We start from the raw sequence: 21752 nt of genomic DNA on the forward strand, positions 1-21752 counted from the left end.
AGCACATTAATGAAAAACTAATAATGTAACAGGAAAATGTTCATCACATGATAGGTGGGAAAATTGGGGGTGGTTCTTAGTTTTCTATATTCAAATTTTAACAGTTGCTCTATACTTTATAATCAGAAATAAATGCCTCAAAAAGCATTTATGTTTTAAAAAGTCATTTAATACATGTTACGTGACACCTTGGATGGGATCCTGGAACAGAAAGACATTAGGTGAAAATCCAAATGAAGTACAGGTAATAATAATGGGTCAATACTGGCTCATTAGTTGTGTCAAATGTACCATACTAATGTTAAGATCTTCATAAAGAGAAACTGGATGTGAAATACAGGAGAACTCTATCTGTGAAGCTTTTCCATGAATCTGAAACTGACCTAAAATAAAAAGTGTGTTTAGACCGAGCGCAGTGGCTCACGCCTGTAATCCCAGCACTTTGGGAGGCCGAGGAAAGCGGATCACCTGAGGTTGGGAGTGTGAGACCAGCCTGACCAACATGGAGAAACCCATCTCTACTAAAAATACAAAATTAGCCAGGCGTGCTGGCACATGCCTGTAATCCCAGCTACTAGGGAGGGTGAGGCAGGAGAACTGCTTGAACCTGGGAGGTAGAGGTTGCAGCGAGCTGAGATTGCACCACTGCACTCCAGCCTGGGCAACAAGAGCGAAACTCCGTGTCAAAAAAAAAAAAAAAAAAAGTGTGTTTAAAAAAACTCTTCAAGTGGGCAGGTGCAGATAGTAGGAGTCATTAATAAGCAATAGCAGGCAAAAAGACAAAGTCGTTTAGGAAGAGAGAAGATGTATTTTGAAAGAGTCAAGGGCAAAAGGTTATACACAATAATGTATACCCAGCACACCACAGACCCTCACTTGTAGAATAAGGTCCTCAGTTATTTTACTGTCTTCTCTGCAGTCTCTTAAAGCAGTTTTCAGACACAAGAGGTCTAAACCATCTTCAAAAACAACAAAAGCGTTATTGATCCCTTCAGGTAACAAAGTGCTGAGAATAATGAATATACTTTTAAAAATACCTTTGAGCTACCAAAATTATCACTGTCTTAAAGCCACATAATGCAAGCCTTTACTCTGAACTTAAGGTACACAAGTCTAGCAAGTAGTTTTGCAACTCAATGCACATTAAAAGCTGGGGGAGGAGGGTGTAGCTCACAGTACCTGAACACCAAGAAGCCCATCAAGCAGAGCAAGGAGAGGACTCACTCACTGCACAAAGCAACTAAGTTCTATAAAAAGCAGGCTATTTAGGAGTATCCAATAGCCAATGAGGGCCTTAAGGCTAAGTATAATAAACTAACGTTCACTAATGATGGCCACAAGTCAGGAACAAAACATTACAGTGCATTCAGAACATTCTGAAAAATCAACACTTATATAATAACTGTTGAAGAACCACATAAACGTGTTCATAGCCGGGCACGGTGGCTCACGCCTGTAATCTCAACACTTTGGGAGGCCGAGGTGGGCGGATTACCTGAAGTCAGGAGTTCGAGACCAACCTGGCCAACATGGTGAAACCCCGTCTCTACTAAAAATACAAAAATTAGCTGGGCATGGTGGCACACGCCTGTGATCCCAGCTACTCTGGAGGCTGAGGCAGGAGAACTGCTTGAGCCCAAGAGGTGGAGGTTACAGTGAGCTGAGATTGTGCCACTGCACTCCAACCTAGCTGACGGAGCGAGACTGTCTCAAAAAAACAAACAAACAAACATGTTTACTGCATCATTCTTCATCAGGTTTTACATCTATTTCAAAAAAAAAAAAAGATTTTCATTAATTACAAAAAAGAAATTAGGCCGGGCGCAGTGGCTCACACCTGTAATCCCAGCACTTTGAGAGGCTGAGGCAGGCGGATCACAAGGTCAAGAGATCGAGATCATCCTGGCCAACGTGGTGAAACCCTGTCTCTACTGAAAACACAAAAATTAGCTGGGCATGGTGGTGGGCACCTGTAGTCCCTGCTACTCAGGAGGCTGAGGCAGGAGAATTGCTTGAACCTGGAAGGTGGTGGCTGCAGTGAGCTGAGATCGCACCACTGCACTCCAGCCTGGGCAACAGAATAAGACTCAGTCTCAAAAAAAAAAAAAAAAAAAAGAAAAAAATTAATAAATTTATCCTCCAGCAGTAAAAAAAAAAAAAAAAAAAAAAAAAAGACCTTGAAACTAGGTAAAGAGGAATATGGGATGTTCCTTATACTATTTTTGCAAGATTTTTATAAATCTGTGACTATATCAAAATAAAGACATCAAAAAACATATTCCATATCACACTGCTAACACTGACCTTATTTATTTGAAACTGTAAGTAGTCAAAGAGACTATAATTAGCAGTGATAAAACACTTGAACTTGAATCAAATTTAGAAACGGCCCCCCACAAAACTTTTCTAAGTGTGTAATCTGGGTCAGGGTTATTTTTCCTTTCAATTTTTAGTTTCCACTTTAATTGTCCATTAAATTTACTCATAACCTCAATTATAACATCTTAAAAATATATACACACTGTTGACTGTAACTTTATACATTTCCACCAACTGTGAAAATAAGGTACCATTTAGGAGAACTATTAACATTTACAATAAAACAAATACTATTTGATCACTTAACTGAGAACCAGGCGCTGTGCTAGGTAAGAACTTCATTTACTCATTAAAACCTGAAAAGAATCCTGAAAAGTATGTATTTTCTATATTTTACACAGTAACATGCTCAAGGTAAAACAACAAGGAAAACCCAAGTTCATCCTGCTGCAGAGTCCATAATTCTCGCAATGATCTCATTTCAATTCTAAATTTCTACCACTCAAATAATTCCAAGACAGTATCAGAAAAATCCACCTTCTCAAAACTGTCTTTTCAGATGCAAAGGAAAGGAAAATAAAAACACTGTCTCTCAAAAGGAATGGTTACTAAAAATACATCTGACAATGCTGAGGAAGCTGAGGCAAGAAGATTGCTTGAGGCCAAGAGTTCAAGATCAGCCTGGGCAACGTAGCACGATTTCATCCCTACAATAAATAAAAAATTAACCAGGCATGGTGGCTACTCGGCAGCCAAGGTGAGAGGACCACTTGAGCCCACAAGTTCGAAGCTGCAGTGAGATATGATCACACAACTGCACTCCAGTCTAAACAACAGAGAGAGACCTTATCTCTAGAAAAAAATAACAATAATAATAGCTTAAATGCAAGCACTTATCCTATACCAGGCATTGTTTAAAATGTTTTACATATATTAACTAATTTAATCCTCATAATAATCAGGATATAAATACTATTTTTACTCCCATTTCACAGATGGGAGAACTAGTGTCAAAAAAAAAAAAGGTTCTTCAACTAGTAATGTTGGAGCCTAGATTTAAACTGAATCTCAGTGTTCGCTCTTAACCACTTCACTAAACTTACTATTATTTAGACATTATCACATTATCCTCCATCCACAGACACTGTGCTAACCTATATAAAGTACCACGGGCCCAGCCCTGAGCCAAGGGAATAATTCAATACAGGTTAGTTGCTAATATTATTCAAGATGCCTTTTCTTAATATTCTTATTCATCTTCCACATCAGTGGGCTAACCTAGATCATTAGACCATATTATATACCTTTTATAGTGACACATCAAAAAGGGAACCAGGAATTTAATTCTGAATTCAAGGTGGGCAAATACATACAGATGCAAATAATGTAACTATTCTGAGAAATATCTTGGTAATATTTTTGCCATATTCTTTATTCCAAACAGTCGGTCATCTTATAAAGCATCTGCATAATGTCTCACAATTCAGTTTAAGAGATTTTATGCTGCTGGGTATGGTGACTTACACCTGTAATCCCAGCACTTTGGGAAGTTATGCGGCCAGACATGATGGCTCACGCCTGTAATCCCAGCACTCTGGGAGGCTGAGGTGGGCAGATCACTTGAGGCCAGGAGTTCAAGACTAACCTGGGCAACACAGTGAGATCCCTCTACAAAAAATAAAAAAAATTAGCCAGTCACAGTGGCACATGCCTGTGGTCCCACCTACTGAGGAGGCTGAGGCAGGAGAACCACTTGAACCTGGGAGGCCGAGGTTGTAGTGAGCTGAGATCACGCCACTATACTCCAGCTTGGGTGACAGAGTGAGATTCTGTCTCAAAAAAAAAAAAAGAGATTTTATGTTAGTTTTGTCCAAGTTTACCACTCTCCCTTTAAGATTATAAACTCCAGGCCAAGGACTACATTTTATGTATCTTTATAATCCCAAATCTTAGTCTGTGGCCTGAAATAAGAAGTGTTCAGAAATACTTATTATATGCTGATAAGGGCCGGGAGTGGTGACTCATGCCTGTAATCTTAGCATTTTGGGAGGCCACGCCACAAGGATCACTTGAGCCTAAGGCTTTGAGACCAGCCTGGGCAACATAGGGAGGCCCTGGCTCCACCAAAAAAAAAAAAAAAAAAATTAAAATATTAGCTGGATGTGGTGGTGCACATCTGTAGTCCCAGCTAGTCAAGAGGCTAAGGTGGGAAGATCGCTTGAGCCCAGGAGGTCAAGGCTGCAGTAAGCAGTGATTGTGCCACTAGACTCCAACCTGGCTGACAGCGTTGAGACCTCATCTAAAAAAGAAAAAGAAAAGTCTGGTACAGTGGCTCATGCCTATAATTCCAGCATTTTAGAAGGCTGACGCAGGAGGACTGCATGAGGCCGGGAGTTCAGGACCAGCCTGGGCAACATAACAAGATTCTGTTTTACCAAAAAAAATACAAAACAGCCAGGTATGGTAGTGCGAGCCTACAGTCTCAGCTACTCAGGAGGTGAAGGCAGGAGGATAACATGATCCAAGGGCTTTCAAGGCTATGGTGAGCCATGATTGTACCATTATGCTCCAGCCTGGGTGACAGAGTGAGACACCTAACTCTAAAAACAATAAAAAACTTAGTAATATATACCATTTGCTTATAATTCACATGTATTAGTTCTATATCCACTGCTAGAGTAACTTCACTGAGATGCCTTAAATGATTGCTTTTCTAGGTCTGAGAGTACTGCTACATACAATTCAAGCAACACCTTTAAGAGATAAATGCAGCAGTTGCTGAAACCAAGATAACTTCTTTCCTTGTGCCATGATTCTAATACTAGCCCTTAAAATAGAAACAATTCCAGAATTTTTTTTAGAACTGTTGTTTTACTAAGTCCTTGATTTTACACTCCTTAAAATAACTATAGATTAAGCCATTCCTAACTTTACAACTGTCTGAAGAAATATGGAAAACTTCCCAAATCCTTTACTATTGCATTAAAAATTTAAATAAACTCAGCAGGAATCATGAAAAAGTTCTAAATTTCTTGAGATACAGAAAACTCTTAGAAGTTAACTCTGTAATTATGAATCACCTTCATTTTCTTTTTTAGTAATAAGAAACAAAACCGTAACACCATGGCTGAATATCAGTAAACATGCGAGTTAGGCAGTAGACCCATTTTACAGAAGAGAAAGAAACTGTGGTATTCCAGCAAACCTAAGTTTACCAATTCTTTAACTTATTCAAGAAACAAACTGAGTATCGATTAAAACAGGTACCACAATGAAGATAGAAAATGACGGTGTATTATCTCTTCAGTAATTCCTTTCGGTAGTCCTTAGTTTCTGCGATGACAAGATACCTGGAAAAAATGTCATGGCCTAATATACAGGCAGCTGAAAAGTAATACTAGATGGTTAGAAGAGGCAGAAGCAGATTATCTTACAGCACCACACCAAAGGCTGAAATTCCCCAAGTCTTAGTTCATATCAGCAACTGGAAAGGCAACACTTTTCAAAAGGCAGGATGAAGAGTAGAGTAAAAAAGATGAACTCTGCGATTAACAGTCTAGTTTTCTGAAAGGATTTTGAGCCCAGAATGTAAAAATCAACACTAACATTACTAATGACAGTTGAGAAATAATTAGCAAATAGGTCTGATCACAAAGTTAAGACTACTGAATCTTCTTAAACATCAGCCTACTTGTTGCCATCTACTGGGGGAAGGGCACAAATGCATTTGGACCTGGGGTGGAGAGGTAGAGATCAGGGTCAAATTCCCTTGAGACTAAGCTGCTTTCCCTAGGTGAGAAGAAATGAAAACACATGTTTCATAAAGGAAAAAATACATGAAGCTGGGTGGTTGTTTTGCAGAAAAATAGGCACTCTTGTGCTACAGCAGTAAAACATATAGACTGCACCAATATTTTTATTCTAAAGTAAGTCCACAAAATGTCGCACGATACGGCCTTCCTTACTCCCCAAACAGGTACAATTCTGAGTCATAAATCTGCATAGCTAACATCTCTGCTTTCTACATAAGAATCAAATTAATCCAAACCGCAATTAGGAAAGTCTGTAAGAACACACTAGAAATAAAAGCTGCTAAAAAAAAGCTAAATATTATAGCTATGAGAACACTGAAAAAAAAATTTAGTTTCTCTTCAGGCACCATATAACCTAATTTCTCATTTTTAAAATCCTGTGTACCTACTTGTATAAAAGTAACAGTATTTGTTAAAGGATATAAAATTATGCTAGATAGGAAGAGTATGTTCTCCTGTTCTATTCCACTGCAGGGTGACTATAGTTTAATACATAGTTTCAAAGAGCTAGAGGGAAGATATTGAACGTCCCAACACAAAGAAATGATAAATATCTGTGATGATGGTATGCTAATTACCCTGATCTGACTACTATACATTGTATGTATTGATTCATTACTAAGTGCCCCAAAAATACATACATATTATGTGTCAAAATTTTAAAAACAAAGGGGTAACTACTATGCAGAGTGCAAAGCAAACATTTTATTAGAATATTTAATTTGATTAAACTATGTAATATTAATTTATACTTTTTTAAAGTATTTAAATATCCCAGAGTCAGTAATGGCTAGGAAAAAAAAAAGTATTTAAATATTTAAACCACAATTCACTTTTGTTTTAAACATAATTTCACTGTATTGAATGCTAAGCAAAAGTTTCCCTTTAAAGTCCCAATAATAAGACTTACAAATTACTGAGGACAACTCACAAAAAATCATGCATTAGGTATCAAAAAGTATTTTGAATAAAAAAAAACTGAACAAACAGCAGCTTCCACTAAAGGAAGACTTGTGTGTCCAACAGAGGACTGGTGTGAGTCATTTAGACAATAAACCAGCTCCTGCTTACTTAACATTTTAAACAACAGGAAAAAAAAAAAAAAAAGAAATTTTACCTTCACTACTTTTATGTCCTCCAAAACTTACCACAAAAACCTTTATATGTAGTACCAGAAAGGGAAGCACTGTCATAAAAAACAACATCTAAAAGCACTTTTATTTTTATTTTCAGTTCATTCATAAATATTTTTGTATACTTTTTTCACATCATCACCTATTCAGGGATCAACAATCATTCAACATAATCTGTTAAATCTAATTCCTTGATCTCCCATTTAAGAACTTCAATAATCTCAGCCCAATTCCTGTGATTTCAAACATATGGACCCTCTACTCCACAGAGCTCATTTACCTTAATATTAGATCCTCACCACAATTACACCTTTAAGCTCCCCATTCTTCTATACCATCCTCCAATCAGGGCTAGTTTAAGCCCCTCTCTCTTCTTGGTCTTCCTCAGTAACTTCGACCCAGAACTGAACCTCTCTAAACTTCCAAGTACCCACTATATAAAACTCAATCTTGTACTCAATAACAAATATGCACAATGTTAGATGTTGTGTGCTGCTGTTATAAGTTTGAACTCATCTACAACAAAGTACATTTCAAGATAAGGAATCTCCTTTTGTAAATCTCTTCTTTCTCAGCACCCTCTAAGAGGGCAGATCTTGTATGGGACCAGATACACACTCACATTAGCTGCTGATGAATATTTGTTTTTGTTTTTTGAGACAGGGTCTCACTCTGTGGCCCAGACTGGAGTGCAGTGGCATGATCTTGACTCACTGCAGCCTCAACCTCCTGGGTTCAAGCGATCCTCTTGCCTCAGCCTCCCAAGTAGCTGGGGCTACAGGCATGCACCACCACATCAGGCTAATTTTTTTTTTTTATTTTTAGTAGAGACAATGTCTTGCTGTGTTGCCTAGGTTGTTCCTAAACTCCTGGGCTGAAATCATCCTCCTGCCTCAGCCTCCCTAGCGGCTGGAATTACAGGAATGAGCCACAGCGCCTGGCAGAATATTTGTAAATGAAGGTGCTTCAACAATTTATTTAGTATAGCCACAAATCATGCCCTAATTCATGTTTCTTAATTTACATTCCAGTATCAGATTTTCTAAATGCAGAAAAATCTACATTTAGAGTATTTACAGAATATTTATCTAGGCTAAATACTATACTCCTATATATAGTTTTAGACAAATAAGCTGTGATGGAGTAAGTTAAATATCAACTATATGAAACATAACGGAACTTGAAAGACAAGGAATAAGTTTCAGGTTCCTTTTATATTCTGCCAAGCACAACTGTGGCACACAGTAAGCACTGTTGATAAATATGTATTGATAAATAAATCATCATCTACTAATAAACATAATCTCCAAATGCTAAATTCGGGGTAACCAACTAACTATTCTAAGGCCTTAACAATTCCTTAAGTAGCTGATTTTAATGAGCCTAATTTTGAAAAATTTATATTCTACACTCAGCTGCCAACCCCTGAAAAATGAAAACAAGCAAGTAAATTATGGCAAATGATGCTAATATTATTTTACAACACAGTTTCTCAATGTGTCCCACCAAAACACACTATCACGTACACCTACCATGTACAATGCATTATGTTGGAAGCCTTGTGCCAGACACTCTGAAGATAAAATAATGAGATCTCTACCTTAAAGAGGCCAAAAATGCAGTTAAGAAGTTAAGATGTAAACAACTAATCATATAAGACAGAATGTGAAAGCCATCCTGAAATATGTTACAGAAGGGGAATAGGAGAGCAAGGAGTAAAAATTTTAAAGGAGTCACTAGAAGAAAGTCAAGTGTGTGTGTACATATAGTTGTAAGAGATACAGGCCAGGTGCGGTGGCCCACGCCTGTAATTCCAACTCTGGGGGGCCGAGGCAGGTGAATTGCCTGAGATCAGGAGTTCAAGACCAGTCTGTAATCCCAGCTACTAAGGAGGTTGAGGCAGGGGAATTGCTTGAACCAAGGAGGTGGTGGAGGATGCAGTGAGCTGAGATCGCGCCACTGCACTCCAGCCTGGGCGACAAAGCAAAACTCTGCCTCAAAAAATAAAACAAATAATAATAATAATAATAAAGAGATACAAGATGTGGAAGGGGTATCAATTCAAGTAGACAAAAAACCAAAGCAAAAACGCTAAAAAGTTGCTGGGTGTGTTCAGAGAGGAAGAAACAGTTCAATCTGATTGCAGCCAAGGATGCAAAACAAACAGAATTACGAAACACTGGGGTCTTAGAAGTTGGTAGTATTTGCATATATTTCCTATTTACAAGGCTACTAGAAGCACTTGGTTTTTGAGAATCAAAAAAAGTAGGGGACCTTCATATGATCTCTATGAACCTGCTCTCTAAGGACACAAAGCAGCTTAAATTACAACTGAAGAGAGAATTTCAAGAGATGGGCTACTGTGAAAACTCACTTTAGGTTTCCAGGGCATCACACGTTTACCAATATAAAAACTTTAAGTTAATCTGACCTTAAGAAGACAGCACAAGGTACATCTATTTATTCAGAGCACTGCCCACAGGCAGAATGAGTAGGAGTTTTGAAGTCAGGGTAGAACTCATTGGTTATGACAGCCAACAAGTTGATTAAAATACACACTGAAATGCTGTAACTTCAAGTCTTGAAGGCTTGCTGATGGACACTTACGCTTATAAATAGCCTTCAAAAATCTATGTATAGGTAATAACACCGTATTTATAGAAATATGTACATGCTCTCTAAAAAGAAACAAACAGAATAAACTAGAATGATGTATACTATTATAAATTGCAGACACTAATCAGTTAGCACTGTATTAAAACATATCAGTTAGGCGCAGTGGCTCATTCTTGTAATCCCAGCACTTTGGGAGGCCAACGCGGGTGTATCACGTGAGGTCCGGAGTTCAAGACCAGCCTGGCCAACATGGTGAAACCTGTCTCTACCAAAACTACAAAAAATTAGCTGGGTGTGGTGGCAAGCGCCTGTATCCCAGCTCTGGGGAGGCTGAGGCAGGAGGATTGCTTGAACCCAGGAGGTGGAGTTTACAAGTGAGCCAAGATTGCGCCACTGCACTCCAACCTGGACAACAGAGCAAGACTCAATCTCAAAAAAAACTTATTTAGGTCTTCAATGTACTTTAAACTATCAACTATTATATGCACATAATGTCCAATTAAAGAATAACAAAATGGCTTGCCCTAATTCCTTTTAAAATGTATGATTTAAAGTAACTTGCAGTCTCCAAATATATACTGACTAAAAGTCTCAATCATTTTAGCATTAACGATGCAAAATATGAATCAAAATTTAAAAAACAGGACATTAAGCCATTACGAAATATTTCCACTTAAAGTATCTTATTTTATTTTCACAAGACTTATTCTATCAACAAACACTTAATCCCTATTATGGACCAGGTACTGTGCTAGATGCAGAAACAAAAAGAGACACTGCTTGGGATTAGTGTTCTTGTAAAAGTTTAAAAAAGAAGGGTGGAGGCTAAGGACTTTAAAGAATTCATAATCAACTAAGGAATACAATTGTATATTAAACAAAAAAAAAAAAAAATTTTTTTTTTGAGACAGGGTCTCACTCTGTCTCCCAGGCTGGAGTGCAGTGGCACAATTCAAGCTCACCACAGCTTTGATCTCCCAGGCTCAAGCAATCCTTTCACCTCAGCCTCCCAGGTAGCTGAGACTACAGGCATGTGCCACCATGCCCAGCTAATTTTTGATTTTTAGTAGCCACAAGGTCTCTACTAAGTTGCTCAGGCTAGTCTCAAACTCCTGGGCTCAAGCGATCCTCCTGCCTCAGCCTCCCAAAGTTCTGGAATTACAGGCATGAGCCACTGGGTCTGGTCAAATGTTTCAAGTAGGATACCTATGCATATAACAGAGGTATGTTGGAGTTAAAAGAGTTTTCACAAATGAGGCAATGGCCGACAGTACTGTAAACAAATGGAGAAAGGGCTTTGTGTTCCAATACATCTGTGGAGCCTAATCTAAATACAGAATGTCTAGCATATAAATGACAATTGACTCTAGGTTAGGTAGTAATAATCAGATTTTTCAGATTAGGCACTTGAAGCTCACAAAGTACTAAGTTAAATTATTTGCCCAAGGTTACAAAGATGGGAAGTGCACAGCTAGGACTGGAACCTAAGTCTTGCCTTCAAATCAGACAATCACTTGAACAGTGCTATTAAGGAAAACACAGAGTAGCAGGTATTTTTCACTCTAGACCACCTGAATGACTTTTTAAATCAAGCATAACCATGATAGCCGGGCATGGTGGCGCCTGTCTGTGATCCCAGTACTTGGGAGGCTGAAGCAGGACAATTGCTTGAACCTGGAAGGTGGAGGCGGCAGTGAGCCGAGTGGCAGTGAGCCACTGCACTCAGCCTGGGCGACAAGAGTGAGACTCCGTCTCAACAAACAAGCATAACCATGAAACTGACTACTGCCAATAGCTTCTGCACTCTCAAGAAAAAAGCATGTAAGCCTGAACAATGAGTTAAGTTCCTTTTTCTTCTATCCTATGATTTAATGAAATCACTGAAATCACAAGAAACAACCAAAATCTAAAAGGCCTCAGAGAAAAATGACTGAACAGACTTATTTCAGTCTAGGAAACCTCTTTTTGCCAACAACCTAAAATTATCAGTAAGTGAGGATATTAAAGAACTACATTTTTTAAAAATCCAAGACATTAGCTGAGTTAAATTTTACCTTAAAAAAAAAAAAATCAAGGGACAGGTCTAGCATCAGTATACTTATCTATTTATTACAAATAACAGCAAGCATCCATTATGCACAAAGAAACCCAGCAGAGAGGTAGAGAACAGCTGCTTTGAGGTTATGTCTTCAAGTCTGTAACACAGCTGCTGAAATGATACACAAGTACCAAAAGAAAATACACCAGTAAAGCTTACATTACACTATACTACACTACACGTTAAGAATTACCAGGCACTGGCCGGGTGCGGTGGCTCACGCCTGCAATCCCAGCATTTTGGGAGGCTGAGGCAGGGGGATCACGAGATCAGGAGATCGAGACCATCCTGGCTAACACAGTGAAACCCCATCTCTACTAAAAATATAAAAAAATTAGCAGGGCATGGTGGCGGGCACCTGTAGTCCCAGCTACTTGGGAGGCTGAGGTAGGAGAATGGCGTGAACCCAGAAGGCAGAGCTTGCAGTGAGCCGAGATTGCGCCACTGCACTCCAGCCTGAGCGACAGAGCGAGACTCTGTCTCAAAAAAAAATTACCAAGCACTAAGATTATATACAACAATCTAAAAATTATATTTATTCTGTAATGTCCACCAGATTTTTACTCTTCCACCCTATTTGGCCTGGACTCCCCTCAGGCTTGGCCTTATTAACTAAAGCTTGGCCTATGAAAAAAGTGGCACAGAATAAGCCACTGGCTTAACACTAAAACATGGCAGTGACAGTTGATATCCATCCAGGCACTTTAATGGCACATTAGTCAGGGGAGATGTGAAGAGGCCATGATCACTGAACCAACCAACAGAAAGCATTCTGAAGAATCTGCCAGGGTCAAAGAACCCTTCCAAGCAGGTTGGAGTGCAGTGGCGTGATCATAACTATTAACTTCGAATCTCTGGGTTCAAGCAATCCTTCCGCTCCAGCCTCCAGAGTTGCCTAGAACTACTGACGCATGCCACCATGCCCTGCTAATTTTTTCTTTTTTGGGGAGACAGTCTCACTATGTTGCCTGGGCTACAACTCCTAGCTTCAAGAGATCCTCCCGCCTCCTGCCTCCCAACTCCCCACCTCCAGTGCCACCTCACCCAGACCAATCAGGTTTATTAGCATACCTTCACACATACCACATTGATATGAAATCATCCTTGCCCTCAGGAAGCCTATAATCCAGTCAGGGAAACAAAAGCAACACGTGTCAACAAATACAATATTGTAATGTAGAAATGAAGCAAGTACAGATAATCAGAAATATAAAGATCACAGATAAAAACTTGTTTGAGGAAGCAATTTGAAGGGATGAATTGTAAGTTGTTCTTTACATCCTTTATCTTCTATGTTTTTCTGTACATAGTGGGTGCTTGCTTGATTTAAAAGAGGGAAAACTCCATGTCAAACAAGCAATTGCAAGGAGCGATTTCAGTGAAGATAAAAAAACCAAGCAGGTTGCTGTTTTGACTTGAGTCCACCAAATAGCAAACAAAAAAATAAAGGAGCAACTGGTATCACATTTGCTCAAAAAGATCCCTACCCAGCCACTTAAAAGGAGGGAAAGTTCCGTAGGTTCTGTAGAAAACAGTGACCAGGATTCAGAAGCATTATTCTCTAATTGTAATCTCTTACATTAAGTCAATTTCATGAGTCACAAACCAGAAAAGGTACGAATTTTGTCAATAAAAAACGTAAACAAATTTGAAGTTTCTTTAAACAGATAAACAAGTTTATTAGGTAGAATGATGGCAAACAAGTATCTGGCATGCTGATGTCAAAAAAAGAAGGTAACTTTAAAAAGACAAAAATTAGACCCAAATTCTACTACCAATTAAGCAGCAATTTCAAATTATAAAGTTCTATAACTTTGTACCTTCAACCTACTTTACATTAAATCTCCCCTGCCCCACGGACCACCACCACTAATGAGAAGCTGTATCTTTTAAAAATGAACTCAAAACAGCTAATGTAATTTTCTAAAATTAATTTATTTATTTAGCATGTTGTTTTTTTCCCACAGTCATTACATCTGCTGGGTTTCACAACCACCCAGTGAGGTAAAATAGAGATTACCCACTCCCATTTTACAGATAAAATAAATGAAGACCAGATAGGTTAAGTGACTAGCTCAAGGTCACAAAGCTACTAATCGGTAGTGTGTGAATTTCCAAGCCAGTGATGTTTTCTTTGCTAAGATGACAACCCTAAAACAAAGCAGGATATTAAAACCTTGTCTAGATAACATAAATACAATAATCTTAAAAGTTACACTGGGGCCGGCGCAGTGGCTCTCGCCTGTAATCCCAGCACTTTGGGAGACCAAGGCGGGCGGATCACCCGAGGTGGCCAACATGGTGAAACTGTCTCTACTAAAAACGCAAAAATTAGCCGGGCATGGTGGCGCGAGCCTGTAATCCCAGCTACTCAGGAGGCTGAGGCAGGAGAATCACTTGAACCGGGAGGCAGAGGCTGCAGTGAGCCTAGACTGCACCACTGCACTCCAGCCCGGGTGACAGAGCGAGACTCTGTCTTTTTAAAAAAAAAAAAAAAAAAAAAAAAAAGTTACAATGGGAAAGGAATCATACATGGAATCACACATTACTACAAATTTGCTTTGCCAGGTGAAAGTACTGATTTCACCATGGTCTACCCAGCATCCCATCCGTTTTTTAAATGTAACTACTACAGTTTAGCACCTTCTGGAACTCTAACTGCCAAAACTGTTCTCAAACTTTTTGAAAGTAAATGAAAACAAAGAAAAAAAGAAAAAAAAGCCTGTTCATAGACACAAACTAAGTAATATAAATGTCAGCTAAACAGACTTAAAAACTGCTCACACTCCTGAAAAACTGGGGATTTAATGGAAACAATGATAATCTTAATTACAGTTTTCCAATTCTTATGGATACTGGCACATTCATAGAAAGGGCAGACGTGTACAAAGCCCACAAACCCCAATCATGTTATGTACTCTTAAGCTTAAAATAAATGAAATAAAAACTCCCTCAATCTCACAAAGATAGTTACAGTAGTTCAACATTTCTGGGGCTGAACACACAGGAGGAAGTGTCAAAAGAAAGAATTAGAAATTTTGTATACTTTAAAACTTCCACTTAATATTGATCACTTTCCATGTGATAAATATGAAAATCAGCCTCAATAAAATCCTCTACAATTTATTGTCTCTAAACCTCTACTAATTCCATTCCTCAACCCCCCCGGGGTGTAAATGCGACACACACAGGCCTCATATACAGGCCTCTTGCCTTTTTTTCTAACACAACTAGGACCTTTGTTCTGAGCGTCGGTTTTTTACCCCACTCAATAGCTCTTTCAACTTTCTACCCCGTATTTTTTGTTTGGTTTTTAAAGAGGAGACTCTGAGCCTCAACTTGCTAGGTCTTTAAAAAATGAAATGCCAAAAATATCTAATGAGAGTCTCGAGAGGAATAGAAAGTTAAACACATCACTAAAGGGCCTACAAAACGGAGTAAAGCCCGGAGATCGGGTGATCTGGCAGCCCAGACAAGATCGAGGACCGCGACTAGGAAGGGAGACAGCAGGAGAGCAGTTAGACGTCCACTTAGAACGGATTCACTGCGCTATTAACCGTACCCGCCCCCCCGCCCCCCCGCACCGGCCCAACCTTTACACACAGACACATTCCCTCCCCGAGTTAACTAACGAAGCAATTAAACTATGCCCACCACCAGACTCGATGCTTAGGCTAAACCTCCCCCAGACAAAGTAAAACAGCATTATCAAAAAAACAAACAGATCTGTCTTAAGGGTTTGGAAGCTGCCCCTTCCGTTCTCTCCTCACCACGTAAGGTAACCAATTCTCTCCTGTCCCCCACCAGCAGTTCAAACGTGTGATTTCCCCCCATTGACATGTGCTTTTATGTTTTTCCGTATTTTTCCGTCTAAGAAACGAAGGATTTCTTATTCTGAGGAAGGGAAAGACGCTGAGGAAGACAGGATTTGAGGTTTTACTACCTTCGTTATTCGAACTCCCCTCCAACTTGTTCCTGTACTAGAAAACCCACTCACTATGGAGAAGGAAGGAGAGGGGCTGCACTGATGGACAAACGTTGTAATAGGTTTTATGTAATCCACATATAAATAAATTAATCGCCTGACTCGCTCTGAATGCTAATACGATTGGGGTGACAATTGGCCCACCTCCCTCCCCCAAGTCCTAGTTAAACCCACCTACCACCAATTTCCATTCTGATCTATTTAAAAGGATACTCTATTCCTCTCAGTCAAGTTTCTTGGCTTCTTTAGGCCTCCCTGCATGCCCCCCTCGTCATCATCCTCCCTCAGCCTCAACTTCCCACGGCTTAAAAAACTGCCCCGCGCAGACCCCGTCTCCGGGCTCGCCCTCCCTCAACCGTCCCTCGCCGTCCCCCTGGGCAGGAAACCCCTTACTGCGGTCTAAAGTCACTCCGGCCTCTCCCTCCTCTGACCCTCGCTTCCCACAACTGTTGTCACTCGAGCTGCTCCCTAGTTTCCATTTCCGGGCCGTCCACAGACCCGGAGCCTCCCCTTTCCCAATTTCCGGGCCCCTCGTCCCATTTCCGGGGAACCCTTGCCGTCTTCACACCCCCCACCTGCACTTCCGGCCCCCCACTTTCTCTCTTCCCAGACACCCTCCAAGCTCCAAAGCCCACTTCCGGCCCCTCTCGACCCCCGCCGAGCTCCCCAACACCCGCAAGCCTTACCCCGGTTCTCTGAAGGGCCCTTCTCATTGCGGGGAGCCGGAGGAGGGACCCAGAGACCCCTGCCTCCCGCCGGGCCCCGGTCCCTCCGGCCGCGGCGGCCCTCGAGCGTCTCTCCCGTCCACCCCCGGCCCGGTCCTTCCGCGGCTCCGCCGCCGCCGGCGCCGGGAGCAGGCCAAGCGGGGGCCGAATCGCGGCGATGACACAACCGGGCTTCCTGGGACTTTCTGTTCCAGCTCCTCCCCTCGCCCCCCCAAACCCTCAGCTGGCCCCCTCCCCCCAGGCCTGCCCCCGCCGCCCGGAGCTGCGCCCCAATTACCTAGTTAGGCCCCAAAGTCTCCGGTCCGGACTCGGTGGCGCGGCAGTAACTTCCACTAGCTCCCCCCACCCCCCCCAGCGGCGGCGGCAGCGGCGGCTCCGGGTTCCTTCAATTATCAGCTGAGCCGCAGCACCGCGCTCGGCGTGCGCCTCCGCCCGTGCCGCCTCCCTCCCCGCCCGCTCTGACACCCTCGGGGAACTACTTTGCCCTCGGGCTCTGGTTGACGGGCTCGTCCGCGGGACCGGCCCCGCTGCCTACTGGCGGCCCATCACATCGCCCCTCCCTCCCCTACCGCCCGGCTCGACTCTCCCAGCAGCCTCCGATCTCCGCCCGATCCCTTCGAGGGACCAGGAAGGGGACTGTGGAGCTCCACTTGGTATCCCTCCGCCGGGATCACCCCCTCCCCTCCGTGGTAGCAGGAACTAATTCCCCTTCGGGTCACCCGGGACCTGGAGCTGGAAATTTCACGGATCAGGGTTCCCTGAGACCCTTGGAGAAGGGGAGAATCGCCCCAAGTTAGAAATCCTTCTGCCAGCTCATAAGCGTGGTTCAATTTAAACTAGGGTTTTGGCCCCTTGACCCCGACCAAGCCCCGCCCCTTCCTGGTTGTCTTAGCGACGGCGGTGGCGTCCCAAGATGGCGTCGAGGCTGCCGGAGACTCTGTTTGAAACTGTAGGACAAGGCCCGGCGCCCAGCAAAGACTATTACCAGTTACTGGTCACCCGGTCTCAGGCAAGTGCGAGCCCCGGTTTACCCTCTCTCCTAACTCCCTACCTGGCCCGGTTGGGGCCCGGGACCCAGGCTGTGCTAGGCCGAGAGCAGCCGTAGCCCGCCGGAAGCGCCCGGTCCCGGCTCCGCGCCGGGAGATTTTCCTCGTCACCTCGGCCTCCTCGGTCCGGCGGCCCGCGTGTCCCTGCTCTCCCCGAGCCCGGCTAGTCCCTGGCAAGCCTTCTCTGCCTCCCCGCGGTGCCGCGCGCTCCTTTCCCGCCACCCCGGCTTCCTACCCGTAGAGTTCCCTCCGCGCGAAGAGGAAAACGGGCGTCCCAGGCTTGCGTGCGGCCTCACCTCAGCGTGAGAAGGAGGGAAAGAAAGACTCAACCAAGTGTCCCAAGGAGGAGCGGGCTAGGGAGGGGAAAAGGAGATTGCCTCTTTTCCAGGATAGGAATTAATCATGGAGAATTTTATAAATCTCTTTGTGGCCTTTACGCGTGCCATGGCCACATCAAAAGTTAGTTATTTCTAGTAGCAATTGACGATTGGGAGCTCTTCTCTTACCTTTTTGAGTCCCTTCTATCCCATTGAAAGTGTGCGGGTGGTGGTATAAAAATGTTTCAGCAGCTCTGCGCTTCAGCCCCACCCATAATGACATCTGCTCCACAACAATAAGACCGAGGATTATATTATCTCCAAAGTAACCATCGGCCTATTTTTATGCCTACTTTGGTTATTGAAGGTGGGCTTTTGGATGATTTACTGTGTCCATGAAATTCTCAACTTGAGCGGGGCCTCCATTGGGAAGACGTTTTCTAATCCTGGCTGAGCTTATGCCTGTCACTGAGTTATTCATGCACCCTGCGCTTGCAATAGATACTATTCTATTCCTATAAAATGAAATTTAGAAGTTTGTATATATTTGTTTTGGTGTGCATATTGATCATTCCCTCGATTTTCCCAGGAGCCCTTAAACAAAATAGGTAATGAGTTAATTTTTTATATTTTTAAAAGCATCTTTTAAAATATAAATGTTAATATATTTTTTTAAGATTTAGAAATATTACAAATGTAATATTAGACTGTCCAAAAAAATTTTTTTAAAAAACAGTACTGCTCCTTGCGGAGCAGGGCTAATTCGTAGGCAGTGGGCCCAGAGTCAGCCTCAAATTTTTAATTAAACTGTTTTTAGGGGTTTTTGCTCATTTGGTGATTTATGAAATACTGAAAGTCATCCTTTTTTGTACATTTTTTTTTTTTTTTGAGACCGAGTCTCGCTCTGTCGCCAGGCTGGAGTGCAGTGGCGCGATCTCAGCTCACTGCGACCTTGTTTCACCATGCTGGCCAGGATGGTCTCGATCTCTTGACCTCGTGATCCGCCTGCCTCGGCCTCCCACAGTGCTGGGATTACAGGCATGAGCCACCGCTCCCGGCTTCATACCTTTTTTAAACGGATTATTGATTTTTCCATTGGCTTTAAGATTTATTTGTTTATTTATTTATCAAGAGGGAGTCTCCCTCTGTTGCCCTGGCTGGAGTGCAGTGGCGCAAACTCAGCTCACTGCAACCTCTGCCTCCTGGGTTCAAGCGATTCTCCTGCCTCAGCCTCCTGAGTAGCTGGCTTGTGCCAGCACAGAATTACAGGCGTGTGCCACCACACCCAGCTAATTTTTGTGTTTTTAGTAGAGACAGGGTTTTGCCATGTTGGCCAGGCTGGTCTCAAACTCCTGACCTCCAGTGATCCACCGGCCTCAGCCTCCCAAAGTGCTGGGATTACAGGCGCCGACCACCACGCCTGTCCAATTTTTTGTGTGTTTTTAGTAGAGACGGGGTTTTGCCATGTTGGCCAGGCTGGTCTCCAACTACTGACATCAGGTGATCCAGCAGCCTCGGCCTCACAAAGTGCTGGGATTATAGACTTGAGCCACCGCGCCTGGCCAGCTTTAAGATTTATGATCCTGACATTTCTTCACTTCCTAACATGAGTGGTCAAAAATATAATCTGTTCTAATCTTACGTGATTTTCTATTTTCATCTACCTCAAGTTAGTTAGAATGTTTTAATTTTCACTCTACAGCCTTTAAAACTTTGTCTTTTTTAGCATTTTCTTTCCTTTGAGGGTCTGGTATTTTACAAGCATGCTTCATTTCTCTCATTTGTAAGACTCAACAGGCTGAATATCTGTTTACCTTTTTATTTTAGTAAATTATCCTTAGGAGTGCTCCTGGCATTCGGCTTCCTAAAGAATACTTACGTTGTTGATGTTCTTCAGACTTTGCCCTCAAGTCTAACTTAGGCGCGCACACCTTCCTCTAACTACTCTTTTTTTTTTTTTTTTTTTTTTTTTTTGTGAGACAGAATCGTGCTCTGTCGCCCAGGCTGGAGGGCAGTGGTGCAATCTCGGTTCACTGCAAGCTCCGCCTCCTGGGTTCATGCCATTCTCCTACCTCAGCCTCCCGAGTAGCTGGGACTAAAGGCGCCTGACACCACGCCTGGCTAATTTTTTGTATTTTTATTTGAGATGGGGTTTCACTGTTAGCCACGAGGGTCTCGATCTCCTGACCTCGTGTTCCGCCCGCCTCGGCCTCCCAAAGTGCTGGGATTACAGGCATGAGCCACCGCGCCCGGCCCTAACTCCTCTTTTTAAGAAATCTTTCCCACCATCCCTTCAGTGTTCTTAATTTTTCTTTTTCTTTATTTTTATTTTTTTATTTTTTATTTTTATTTTTTTGCAGGTGAAAAACTCCCCTTTATCTCAGGTTCTGTCGGTTACATATATATAAAATCCTAAATTCTGATCCATTTTCTTTTTTAAGCATGCTGAATAAATCCACTATACTTCTACCAGTGAGAGTTAATCTCCAAGCTAATTAATTCACCCTCTTTTTAAAGTAAAATTTGTTGTAAAAAATGGCATGCCAAAAAAATATACTTTTCAGTCAACTGCCTTGAGAATATGCTATTTTCTAACCACAAGACAATTTTTCTGAGTCTCAGCACAGGAAACCAAACATCCAGTAAGAGGTGGCCTGACATAAATAAGTACTAGAAGACTAGCATTAAAATGTGTTTTATAAGATAGATTTTTTTCTGGAATGACTTTCTAAAATTATTTCTTGTACATTTCCTCCTCTTTCTCCTGTCTTTATTTTTTTAATTTTGTATATTATCCAAATTATGCCCCAGATTTAGATGAATCCTTCTTTCGGGCTGATTCTGTTTTTTAGTCTCTTTTTCACTGCATCTTTTTCGTTGGCCTTATAAATCCAAATAACTGCACATTTGACATGGATTTGAGGGCAGCTATTTCTCTCATTAGTGTCATACCACCACTGACATAGTCCAGAATATAAATGTTATACATAAATATTTCCTTTGTTTATATAGTAACATTTGAAATATATTGTATGCTTATACAGGCGCTTCTCTTTTACTACTTGATGCCATGTTGTTTTGGGTTTAGGGGGTTTTTTTATTCAAAAAAATAACTTTCAGATTATAGCTTGGGGTCAGTTTAGTTTCTCAAAGCTGATCTTTATAATGATGATCTCCAGCTTTAGAAAAAATAGTGCACTGCTTTCTAAATCAAAGATTCACTCAAGGATTGGGCACAGTGGCTCAAACCTATAATCCCAGAATTTGGGGAGGCTCAGGTGGGAGGATTGCTTGAGCTAAGGAGTTTCAGACCAACCTGGGCAACATAGCAAGACCCCTTCTCTTGAAAAAAAAAAAAAAAAGAGGCTGAGCACAGTGGCTCATGCCTGTAATCTCAGCACTTTGGGAGGCCAAGGCAGGCGGATCACTTGAGGCCAGGAGGTCGAGACCAGCCTGGTCAACATGGCAACACCCTGTCTCTACTAAAAATACAAAAAATTAGCCGGGCATGGTGATGCACATCTGTAATCACAGCTACTCGGGAGGCTGAGGCAGGAGAATCGCTTGAACCCTGGAGGCAAAGGTTGCAGTGAGCCGAGATCCCACCACTGCTCTCCAGCCTGGGCAACAGAGCAAGACTCAATCTTTAAAATAAATAAATAAATAAATAATAAGATTTACTTGGCCAGGTGTGGTGGCTC

The 21752-nt window shown here is 41.9% G+C and overlaps 2 protein-coding genes across 40 annotated transcripts in view; one reads left to right on the forward strand and one right to left on the reverse strand.

The window, feature by feature from the left end:
- The window catches only part of TRIP12 (thyroid hormone receptor interactor 12), a 157219-nt gene extending 138910 nt beyond the window's left edge, over positions 1-18309 (reverse strand). For 21 of the 36 annotated variants that reach the window (XM_074010403.1, XM_074010402.1, XM_074010401.1 and 18 more), the window contains exon 1: positions 16966-17086. The gene's annotated coding sequence lies outside the window, so the exon portion shown is untranslated. Of the gene's footprint in view, positions 1-16356; positions 16456-16965; positions 17087-17969; positions 18058-18240 lie in introns of those variants that run through there. The other 15 variants (XM_074010400.1, XM_074010398.1, XM_045367838.3 and 12 more) reach the window with 3 other exon arrangements.
- The window catches only part of FBXO36 (F-box protein 36), an 86690-nt gene continuing 82528 nt past the window's right edge, over positions 17591-21752 (forward strand). For all 4 annotated transcript variants that reach the window (XM_045367842.3, XM_045367844.3, XM_045367845.3 and 1 more), the window contains exon 1: positions 17591-17697. In XM_045367842.3, the coding sequence (XP_045223777.1) occupies positions 17602-17697 (96 nt within the window). In that variant the 5' untranslated portion in view covers positions 17591-17601. The remainder of the gene's footprint in view (positions 17698-21752) is intronic.

The sequence above is a fragment of the Macaca fascicularis genome, chromosome 12 (assembly GCF_037993035.2).
Source record: "Macaca fascicularis isolate 582-1 chromosome 12, T2T-MFA8v1.1".
Taxonomy (NCBI): Eukaryota; Metazoa; Chordata; class Mammalia; order Primates; family Cercopithecidae; genus Macaca; species Macaca fascicularis.